This window comes from Hemiscyllium ocellatum, chromosome 46 (assembly GCF_020745735.1).
Source record: "Hemiscyllium ocellatum isolate sHemOce1 chromosome 46, sHemOce1.pat.X.cur, whole genome shotgun sequence".
Taxonomy (NCBI): domain Eukaryota; kingdom Metazoa; phylum Chordata; class Chondrichthyes; order Orectolobiformes; family Hemiscylliidae; genus Hemiscyllium; species Hemiscyllium ocellatum.
The window spans coordinates 6,458,412-6,470,505 of record NC_083446.1 but is presented as its reverse complement, the minus strand read 5'-3'; the positions used below and the strand labels follow the sequence as shown (position 1 = coordinate 6,470,505).

Sequence of the window (12,094 nt, the reverse complement as noted above, 5' to 3'; positions counted from 1 at the left end):
TTGATTCCAGCCTCAGTCGCCTGTCTGTGTTTGCACATTCTCCCCGTGTCTGCGTGGGTTTTCTCTGGGTGCTTTGGTTTCCTCCCACAGTCCAAAGATATGTGCAGGTTAGGTGAATTAGCCGTGCTAAATGGCACATAGCATTCAGGGATGTGTAGGTTAGGTACATTAGTCAGGGGTAAATGTAGGATAGTAGGTAGGGAAATGGGTCTAGGTGGGTTACTCTTCAGAGGGGTCAGTGTGGACTTGTTGGGCCGAAATGCACATTTCCATACTGTAGGGATTCAATTATTCAACTTCTTTAAAATTACATTCTCAAGATATCTGTAGCTTTACTAATAGTAGGTGCCATCTCAGCTTAGACAATGCATTAAGGTGTGAGGTCTGTCTGTGTCCCTATGTTGAGTCAGATTGGTTATATTTCTAAAGCAGGGTTTACAGAATCTTACATGGATCCATGCAGGTTTTGAGCAAAATAAAATGTAATTCTGCGAAAACAATTTTACCCCATAAACTTACATGTGTGCGCATGTAGGAGAGACAGAGTGAGTGTGTGCATATGGGTGTGAGTGCATGTGTTGGAGTGTGTGTGTACAGTATATGTGTGTGTAAGCTTGGTTAAGTGTGTGTGAAAGTGATGGGGTATATGCCTGTGAGATGGTGCAGGTGTGGGTGTGAGTGCAGGCAGTATATGTTTGTACATATGAGAGGGGTTCTGCGTGGGTCTGCAAGTTTATAGTGTGTATGAGAGAGTGTATAGTACAATGGAGTCACCTGTAATGTGACATGAACCCATGGTCCCGGTTGAGGCCATTCCCATGGGTACTGAACTTGGCTATCAGCCTCCTCTCAGCCACTCTGCATTGTTGCTTGTCCCGAAGTCCACCTTGGAGAATGGTCACCCGAAGGTCTGTGGTCGAATGTCCCGGACCGCTGAAGTGTTCTCCAATTGGGAGGGAACACTCCGGCCTGGTGATAACTGTGCGGTGCCCATTCATCTGTTGTCGTAGCGGCTGCTTGGTCTCGCCAATGTAACATGCCTCAGGGCATCCTTGCCTGCAGCGTATGAGATAGACAACGTTGGCTGAGTCACACGGGTACTCACTGCGTACATGGTGTCCCCATGTGTAATGGATACTAAAGACAACAACACTGTACAACCCTGTCATGGCAACCACTGCAAGACATGTCAGAGCATCGACACAGATACCATGGGTGCAACAACCAGGTATCCCAATCTGATCTAGTCCCATTTACCAGCATTTGGCCCATATCCCTCTAAACTCTTCCTATTTATATACACATCCAGATGCCTTTTAAGTGTTGTCATTGTACCAGCCCCCACTATCTTCTCTGACAGTTCATTCCATACATGCTCCACCCTCTGCATGAAAAAGTTAACCCTCAGGTCCTTTTTAAATCTTTCCCCTCACTCCTTAAACTTTTGTCCTCTAGTTTTGGACTCCCCTAACCTGGTGAAAAGACTTTGGTTATTCACCTTCCCCTTTATTTTATAAACCTCCATAAGATTAGATTACTTACAGTGTGGAAACAGGCCCTTCGGCCCAACAAGTCCACACCGACCCGCCGAAGCACAACCCACCCATGCCCCTACATTTACCCTTTACCTAACACTACGGGCAATTTTAGCATGGCCAATTCACCTATCCTGCACATCTTTGGACTGTGGGAGGAAACCAGAGCACCCGGAGGAAACCCACGCAAACATGGGGAGAACGTGCAAACTCCACACAGTCAGTCACCTGAGGCAGGAATTGAACCCGGATCTCTGGCGCTGTGAGGTAGCAGTGCTAACCACTGTGCCACCGTGCCGCCCACTAAGGTCAGCCCTGAGTCTCCGACCCTCCAGGGAAAACAGCCATAGGCTATTGAGCCTCTCCATATAGTTCAAACCCTCCAACCCTGTAACATCCTTGTAAGTTTTTTCTGCGCCCTCTCAAGTTTAACAACATACTTCCTATAGCAGGGAGACCAGAACTGCGTGCAGTCATTTCACTGAAGAATATGTCAAGGCATGTTCCTTAATGCTTAGTCAAATAAGTAGGCTTTAAACAGCATCACAAAGGAGGCAAAATAAGCAAAAAGTCAGAGGTTTTGAAAGGAATTGCAGATCTTAAAGCTTAGCTGAGTGAAGGCAGAGCTGCCGAATTTGGGGAAGAGAAAATCAGGACTCATAGCAGGCACAGCTGGAGAAAGTCAGAGGGTAAAAGGGGCCAAAATAGTATCGATAATTAGAGACACTTAATATCATGGAGGGATTCAAGCACATTTGATAATCATTTTATGTTTTGTATACGAGCAGAACAGAAGCTAGTGTAGATCAAAGAGCACAGGTTTGCATTGGTGAGACTGTGCCTGGAAGACTGGGGCATAGTACTGGTCACCGTCCTTACGGAGGTGAAAATGTGTTGCTGGAAAAGCGCAGCAGGTCAGGCAGCATCCAAGGAGCAGGAGACTCGACGTTTCGGGCATAAGCCCTTCTTCAGGGCTTTCAGCTCTGATCTCCAGCATCTGCAGACCTCACTTTCTCCTCGAAGACCGTCCTTATGGAAACATGTTAATGTATTGGAAGCAACTTCAAAGTATTTGACAGTACAGAAACAAACCTTTGGGTCCAATGAGTCAGCACTGACCCTCTAATGAGTATCAGAACCACCCCAAATCTGTCACCCCGTGGTTAATCCACATAATCTTGCATACCCCTGGACATTACGGGGACAATTTAGTACGGCTAATCCAGCTAACCTGCACATCCTCTAGGCTAATACCTGGAGTATGCGGATTGCCTTCTAAGGAAAGGCTTAGACAGGCTACACCTGCATCCTCCGGACATTAGAAGCGTCAGAGGTGACTGAATTGAAATATAAAAGGTCTTGAGGGGACTTGACTGGATCGAAATAGAGAAGATGTTTCCTCTTATAATGTCATAGACTGGTACAGCATGGAAACAGACCATTTGGTCCAACTCGTCATGTTGACCAGATATCCTAATTTAATCTAGTCCCATTTGCCAGCATTTGGCTTATATCCCTCTAAATCCATCCTATCCATGTACGTCTTGTGGGAGAATATTCCATCCTTGAAAGCCAGTGGATACAGAATATTTAAATATTTCTGATGCATACGTAGATAGGTTTTATTGCTGCTCAAGGTGATGAGAGATTATTGGGAGTATGCAGGAATGTAGGGTTAACATTAAAACCGGATCAACCATGCTCCGGTGGCTCAGTGGTTAGCACTGCTGTATCACAGCACTAGAGACCCAGGTTCAATTCCACCCTCGGCTGACTGTTTTTGTAGAGTTTGCACGTTACCCCATGTCTGCATGGGTTTATTCTGAATGCTTTGGTTTCCTCCCATAGTCCAAAGATGTGCAGGTTAGGGTGGATTGGCCGTGCTAAATTGTCCCATAGTGCCCAGGGATGTGCAGGTTAGGGTGGATTGGCCGTGCTAAATTGTCCCATAGTGCCCAGGGATGTGCAGGTTAGGGTGGATTGGCCGTGCTAAATTGTCCCATAGTGTCCCAGGGATGTGCAGGTTAGGGTGGATTGGCCGTGCTAAATTGTCCCATAGTGTCCCAGGGATGTGCAGGTTAGGGTGGATTGGCCGTGCTAAATTGTCCCATAGTGCCCAGGGATGTGCAGGTTAGGGTGGATTGGCTATGCTAAATTGTCCCATAGTGCCCAGGCATGTGCAGGTTAGGGTGGATTGGCCATGCTAAATTGTCCCATAGTGCCCAGGGACGTGCAGGTTAGGGTGGATTGGCCTTGCTAAATTGTCCCATAGTGCCCAGGGACGTGCAGGTTAGGGTGGATTGGCCGTGCTAAATTGTCCCATAGTGCCCAGGGACGTGCAGGTTAGGGTGGATTGGCCGTGCTAAATTGTCCCATAGTGTCCCAGGGATGTGCAGGTTAGGGTGGATTGGCCGTGCTAAATTGTCGCATAGTGCCCAGGGATGTGCAGGTTAGGGTGGATTGGCCATGCTAAATTGTCCCATAGTGCCCAGGGATGTGCAAGTTAAGGTGGATTGGCCGTGCTAAATTGCCAGGCAGCATCCCAGGAGCAGGAAAATCGACATTTCGGGCCAGAGCCATTCATCAGGAATGAAGCTGGGAACCTCGGGGGCGGAGAAATATATTGTCCCACAGTGTTCAGGGATGAGCAGGTTAGGGTCGATTAGCCGTGCTGAATTGCCCTGTCGTGTCCAGGGATGTGTAGGCTTGGTGGATTAGCCATGGGAAATGCAGGGTTACAGGATAGAATAGGGATGCTGTCTGGAGGGTTAATGGACTGAAAGGCCTGCTTCCACACTGTAGGGACTCCATGATTTTATTAAATGGCGGAGCAGCCTTGAAGGGCTGAGTGGCCTACCTTTGTTCCTTGTTTGCATGTATGTTTGAGTGACGGGTGAGTGGGACTTGTTGCGAGCTGGAATACAATGTCAGCAGAAATCCAGATGAGTTGAAATATACAGAGGGTGGGTTTGCAGATGGGAAAATGGCTGGAAGCGTGTTAGAGTGGGCAAGTCCGGAGGCCACTGCAATGGCACTGAACCGACACCTGCTCCCTATTCACAGTGGTCCTTCGGAGTGACGATGTGGGAGATTGTGACTCAGGGGAAGACACCTTATCCTGGCATACAAAACCACGAGGTTTATGACTACCTACATGAGGGGAACCGACTGAAGCAACCACCTGATTGTCTCGACAAATTGTAAGTGCCAGGATCTTCTCTTCTTCATTCTGCCTCTGAATCAGAAAAGTATCGAAGCATAATACCAGGGTTGAGGGAGTTCAGTTCCGCGAAGGGACTGGGGAAAATGGTCTTCTGCCTTCAAGCAGCGAAGATCAACAGGAGAGCCCTCAAAATGTGACAGAGTAAATAAGTAGACTTGGGTTTCATGATTCTTCCAAAAGACATCTCCAGAATTCTCTTAGTACCGGATAGGAGAATAAGTCTTAAATTATGTCAAAGTCCTGGAAGGAGGGTTCAAACTGCTAAACTTCATACAACCAGAGGTTGGAGGCTACCAACTGATGAGATAGCAGGATTCCAGTGCAGCCAGTCTCAAAAAGCATGCTAGCTTTCTCCCTGAGACAACGCGAAACTCATTCTCGGACTTGTCCGCACAATTTAGGCTGATGTTTGAGTGGAGTACTGAGGAACCATTGCAGTCTTGGAGGTACCTTTCTTCAGGTGAGAATGTTAACCCTTTGAGGTAGATGTTAAAGATTGTGGTGTTACTTTTTTAAAATGCTAGGCCAGCATTTAGTGTCCATCCCTACTTGCAGACGGTAATTGAGAGTCAACCATATTGCTGTGGGTCTAGAGTCACATGGAGGCCAGACGGGGTAAGGATGGCAGATTTCCTTCTCTAAAGGACATCAGTGAGCAAGATGGGTTTTTACCCAACAATGGATTAAATTAGATTACTTACAGTGTGGAAACAGGCCCTTCGGCTCAACAAGTCCACACCGACCCGCCGAAGCGCAACCCACCCATACCCCTAACCTAACACTACGGGCAATTTAGCATGGCCAATTCACCTGACCCGCACATCTTTGGACTGTGGGAGGAAACCGGAGCACCCGGAGGAAACCCACACAGACAGGGGGAGAACGTGCAAACTCCACACAGTCAGTCACCTGAGGCGGGAATTGAACCCGGGTCTCTGGCGCTGTGAGGCAGCAGTGCTAACCACTGTGCCACCGTGCCGCCCTAATGGATTAATGGTCATCATTAGACTCTTAATACCAGATGTTTTTAATTGAATTCAAATTCCAACATCTGCTATAGTGAGGTCCTCAGAACATTACCAGGGTCTCTGGATTAATAGTCTTGCCATAATATCACTCGGCCATCATTCCCCTATAAGAGGCAATGACCTACTGGTATCTTGAAGAGCAAGAAGTTTTTTTGTCTGCATTGCTCTCGACTAACACCATAGATAGACAGATTTACCAGTGATCCATCTGACGACTGTTTGCTATATGTACCGGGACACGAGGAGGCCATTTGGCCCCTCAAGCCTGTCTGACCATTGAATCTCAAATCCATTTACCCAGATTAGTTGCATTGCCTGACATCCTGACTCAATAACGAGCTATCCACCTCGGTTTTGAAATTTTCAATTCATCTCCAACGTCAAGAGCTTATTTCTGAGTGAATCTTTGGGAGACAGTGGAATCGAGGTAATGAACGAGTAATTCAGAGACCCCCCAAGGTTCTAGGGACATGTATTCATAATTTAAATTGTATTAATAAAGTTTTGAATTAAAATTTAGACTCAGTGATGGTGCCTGTGAAATTATGATTGTCGTAATAACCCATCTGGTTCACCAATATCATTTCGGAACGTAGATCCATCATCCTTACCAAGTCTAGCCTAAATGTGACTCTAGATTCATAACAATGTGGTTGACTTTTACCTGTCCTCTGAAATAGCTGTGCAAGCCATTTAACTCAAGGACAGTTAGGGACCTGGTACATGGATGACATCGCCATTTTTTGTTCGGATCTACTGGCAGTGCCCAGACTCATGAACACCTGTGACCAGTTCAAACTTGCCTCAGGAGCAAGGTAAATTGAAGCAATACCGAGGCCATGATCTCTGGGAACTTGGCTGATTGATCCTTTACCCCTTCACTGTCAGGTGCTGGGAATGTGGTTCGGAGGGGCTGGGGCACGTGCCGAAACTTGGGATGGGCATATCGCCAAGGTGAGGCAGAAACTGGGCTTATGGGAGCACAGCTTCCACTCCCTGCAGGTAAAAACCAGGTGTGAGGTACTCTTGGTATTGGTGTACGTGGCACAGGTCTGGTCCATTCCCCGAGCCTGCACCACTGCAGCCACCTGAGTCATCTTCCACACATCATCTGGAAGTCAAAAATGGACCATGTCTAAGCTCTGGATAAGAAGGATGTATCCAATGCTACCCTCACCCTGATAGCCACCTTTGTGTGCAGCTGCATCAAGCTGTGTGTAAACCCTTGGTACGCAAACACCAAATATCACTACGTACTGAGCTTCTACCTGTCCCCAGTGTTACAGAAAATAGGTCTGGCCTTGTTGCTGCAGAACACTCCACGTAGTTAGACCATTCCAGATCACCCCTGTCCATTGTGGAAAAGTTTGCAAAGGAAAGCACTTTTGATCTCCAGTCCATCATGTAAGTATATAGTTGAGATCCTAGGGGAAAAGGAGAGAGTAGATCCTGTTGGGAGTTTCCCTGAGCAGACTGTCAAAGTCATTTAGCAGACTGCCCCATTGCCAGGACTTTCCGACAAGCACCAAGACGTAGCTCGGCTGGTGGTGAGGAGGGCACTGCCCATCAGGTCCTTCATGTAGGCTTGGACTCTCTCCACCACCACATGTTGCCCTCAAAGCAGCTGGGTGGGGCAAAAGATGGTCACCTATCTCCTTGACTGTGCAAAGAAGGTTGGCAGAGATATGCACTAGCATTTATAGAGGTTAGTCCTGAGTAACTCTGTGCTGTGCTGTACGGGCTGTTCCCCAGAATGCACACCGATACAACATCAACTGTGCATGGAGGGCCGTTACCTTACTGAATGGTGCACTTTAGTCTGCCCGAAACTTGTTGGCCTTCCAGTGTAGACAGTTAGCCTCAACTGACTGTTGCAGACTGGCACATTCCAAGGTCCAAGATTATGTGCTTAAGGACATATCATCTAAGGTATTTTTGACCAAGTATAATGAAGGTTGGTTAAGTACTCAAACCCCCTCAATGCCTCAAAATGAATGTAAATAGTCGCCCGCATGTGTAGAAAGTGCCTCTGTTTCGCAACTGCAGGGAAGTTCTGAGGAATGTCAAAGTCTGTTTTTCTGCAGACTGTACGGAACAGTTTTAGGGCTCTTTATATGTGCTGACAGATAATTATTTCCTAAATGCGTGTATGTTTTTGCAATTTAAAAAATGGATGGGTAACAATTGTTGGCCACACCCCTTTAAAAGAGAAAGGGAAAACATTTCAGGTTTACATGCCCGTTTGACTGAAGAAGTGCTTCCCAACAACACCGTAAACAAATAAAAGTCACTAGCTGCCAATTTGATTTGATTTATTATTGTCACGTGTACTGAGGTACAGTGAAAAGTGTTGCACATGTGCTTTATAGGCAGATCATCGTATACAAGTGCATCAGCGTAACAGAATGGAGTGCAGGATAGTGTTACAGTTGCCCAGAAAATGCAGAGAGAAACAGAGAGATCAACATTAACATTAAAGGGGTCCATTCAAAAATCTGATAACAGCAGGGAAGAAGCTGTTCTTGAATCTGTTCTGTTTTTATTATTGATTCACAGGATGAGGGCATCGCTGCATAGACCAGCAATTATTGCCCATCTCTAATTTCCCATCTTCTTCTCTTTGTGAATGTAAACAAACACTTACATCTTCTGCCCAACTGAAAAGGGTGGAAGAGAGTATAAGCAGGGATGGGAGGGGTCTTTGATTATGTTAGTTGCTTTACCAAGACAGCAGGCTGTATAGATGAAGCCAACGGATGGGAGGCTGGTTTTCATGATGGAAGTCTGATAGACACTACTGACATCAAAGTGTTGATGACAACAAGTGGCCTCTTTGCTGATAACAGTCTTCTCTTCCCAGGTACCACCTCATGTTCAGCTGCTGGTTCCTGAATCCAGGACAGCGACCAACCTTTGCTGAGCTCAGATCACTTCTCCAGGAGCTTCTGTCCACCTTGCCCATCCTCGAGGACCAGGGTGAGGTCTACTACACAAACACTGGGGCACATGGAGCGGCAGACCAAACAACAAGCAGGGCTGAGGTCTGGGATGACGAAACAAGAAACTTCTATGTAGTGGTGCTGGATGATGACATGGACACTGGCAGCGACTGCGAAAGGACATTGGAGACTTAGGGTGAAGGTTGAATTATCGGATGAGAACACAATATTGATTAGATTGTGGAAGGAACTGAAGGGTTGAGCTGGCCTCATGAGTTATTGAGCAAAATTAACAATACTTGATTTAATCATGCAAACCTTCAGTGCATCATTCGGACAAAATCCCTTCACAGTTACTCCTGGTGCAATTAATTTCCTGCAGTGTTAGTTGCTTTAATACGAGGCATCAGGAGGATAGTTTGCTCAACATTGAAGGCGCCTGGATAGACTAGGCTATTTTCCTTGGAGCAGAGAGGACAAGGAAGGCCGTGATTGAGATGTATAAAATATTGAAGGGCACTGACAGGATAGACTGGAAGAAACTTTTCCTCATGGTGGATGAATCAACGTCGAAGGGGCACAGATTTAATGTAAGGGAAAGGAGGTTTAGAGGGAATGTGAGGAAGATAATTTTCACCCAGAGGGTGGTGGGAATCTGGAACACACAGCCTGTGAGGATGGTAGAGGCAGAGACCCTCATAATATTCTAGAAGTATTTAGATGTGCACTTGTGATCCCAAGACATACAAGGCTATGGGTCAAGAGCTGGAAAACGTGATTTGAATAGTTACATGCTTCTTCTTGATCAGCACAGACTCAATGGGCCCAAGGGTCTTTTCTTGTGCTCTAGAACTCTGCCTCCATTGGTGCTATATCTAAATGAGCTTGAGATCTCCTGGGATGTTCAGGCACTATCTTGGATGATCGACCCAGACCGTCCGAAAACAGGTGCTAATATTCGATGCAACAGGAAGTAGGGTCCCAATGATCTTGCGTCCATGGCTTACATGTCTATATATTCTCCCAAGCAATCCATCAGTAAAAAGGTAATACATAACTTGAAAGCTCATGTTAAAATCTCTTAGTTGAGTGATGCAGGGGGATATACGTGCTGCTGTGGGAAGAGATCAGTTGGATGGGTAAGGTCCATTAAAGTGTCATATAGACAGATTTTGGGAAAAGATTAAGTGGTTGTATAGAATCCATAATAGGGTAAGGTTTATAATGAGCTGCAGTAGGAGATTAAGCGGGTGGACAGTGACCATGATAAAGTAGAGTTTACGTCCCACTTCCAGGCACAAGCAGCAGGAGGCGATGTGAAGCCAGAATTTACTCTCCTCCTGAGTCTGGGGAACCTGAGGTTAATCTAGGGTCCATTACTGCTGCTTGAGCAAGGATTGACTTGTTGAGCAGAATCTGAGAGAAAGTGAGGACTGCAGATGCTGGAGATCAGAGCTGAAAATGTGTTGCTGGCAAAGCGCAGCAGGTCAGGCAGCATCCAAGGAGCAGGAGAATCGACGTTTCGGGCCCTCCTGAAGAAGGGCTCATGCCCGAAACGTCGAGTCTCCTGCTCTTTGGATGCTGCCTGACCTGCTGTGCTTTTCCAGCTAGAATCTGAGAGAGCCATACTCAGCTTCCATGGTCTTTATTCCACTCTCTCTCTAATACCATGCAATTCCCCCACCACCACCACCCCCAGCGTGGAGAAAGTGTAAACCGCTACCTCGTCATAGAGTCATTCGGCATGGAAACAGACCCTCCAGTGCAACCAGTCAATTTTGGGTGCATGCATTACACGTTTTGGGGTGGGGGGTTGGGGAAAGAAATAGGAGAAAGCAAAGTACTGCAGATGCTGGCATGTGACCACAGACAATGCAAGAAACACTCAACAGACCAGGTGTTTGCAGACAAAGGTTCAAATTGTTTCAGTGTAATGACTTAACTGTTCAATGATGATAAAATGTGCCACTGTAATACATATTAATCTCACTAGGTGGTGCTGGTGCAGCAGAAATGCACAATCTGACACTATGGAATCACACCACTCTGAAGGAAGCTCATTCAATTACCACACTCCTGCCTTGCAACTCTTTTTCATTACTCATCCAATTCCTTGATTTCTTCTTCTGCCACCCTTTCAGCTAGTGCATCACATCTCTGGAGTTTGCTGTATGAAGAACAAATTTTCTTAATTCTCCCAAACTCTCACTCTAGTCCTTTTTGCCAAAGACCGTAAGATTGTGATAAATTCCTGGGGTTGGGGGGAGTGCTGTTACAGATTTGTGTTAAACAGAGCTTCAAGATAGGCAGGGAGGCCCCCTACGCAATCTAGTTTGTTCTATGTTTAAAAAAAATGCAAACAGAGTGATTGTAAATCGGTGAAAAATAACTATTTTTCAAATTGTTCACACTTTACAATGTACTGACCTTGAACAATAAAAGGCATTGAAAGACATTGAGAATCTGATCTGGAAAAGTTCACTTTTCTTTTTCTACTTAGTGTGCTCTGTTCAGACAAGTACAGTATGGTCTGCTACGTCATCAATATGTTTTTCATGTCTCTTAAGTTTGTGTTCCCAGATTTCTGACCATTCCACCAACAATTGGAAATATTGTCTCTTTACTTACTCTATCAAAACAAGTATGGCAGCTGTGGTTTTGAATGCAATAAATTTGGAATAAAAAACTACTATCCCATGGAATTATAACATGGGAAAAACCCACCTGGCCCATTAATGTTGTTCAAGGTACAAAATCTGCTATTCTTACCTGGTCTAGTCTACAAGGTTGTTGACCCCAGAAAACATTGAGGAGCTCAACAAGGGGTCACGCAGATTGGAGAATCATGTAATGCTCTTTTTGAGTCTCCAGTGGACTGGTGGGAAATGGAAAAAGGGAACATCAAGAGGTTCGTCATCCTCAAAGGTGTTCAGAAGGCAAGGGGGGAGACAGGGAAATCTGTCCAAACTCCAGGAAAGTATGCAGAACTCGCTCCTGCTGCAGACGATGCAGGTCGATGTCACGGAGGACGTCAAGGAGGTGAAGGGCCAGCAAGCCTTGCTCTCTGCCTTGGAGACCTCCAAGATAATCTTCCAGTCCAGAGTCTGCTCCATGGAGCAGAATGAGACGTGTTCACGTTTCTTCTTCCAGAAGGTGCACAAAGAGAGCTCCGTGTTCAGCAGCCTGAAGCAAGAAGATGCTCAGTAAAGTCACCTCAGTCTGACATCATGAGGATCAGCAAATCCTTTTATGCCAGTCTGTATGACTCAAAGCCAACTGGCAGCACAGCCTCCCAGTTGTTCCTGTCCTCTATCACGGACGTCTCAGACGACAGCACGCGGGAGAGGCTGGACCAACCGCTTTCTCTGG

The 12,094-nt window shown here is 46.2% G+C and overlaps 1 protein-coding gene across 1 annotated transcript in view; it reads left to right on the top strand.

Moving 5' to 3' along the window:
• LOC132836332 (receptor tyrosine-protein kinase erbB-4-like) overlaps positions 1–11,187 on the top strand; it is a 54,234-nt gene extending 43,047 nt beyond the window's left edge. The window contains exons 13-14 of the mRNA XM_060855776.1: positions 4,599–4,735; positions 8,647–11,187. Of these exons, the coding sequence (XP_060711759.1) occupies positions 4,599–4,735; positions 8,647–8,920 (411 nt within the window). The 3' untranslated portion in view covers positions 8,921–11,187. The remainder of the gene's footprint in view (positions 1–4,598; positions 4,736–8,646) is intronic.
• Positions 11,188–12,094: the final 907 nt, after the last annotated feature.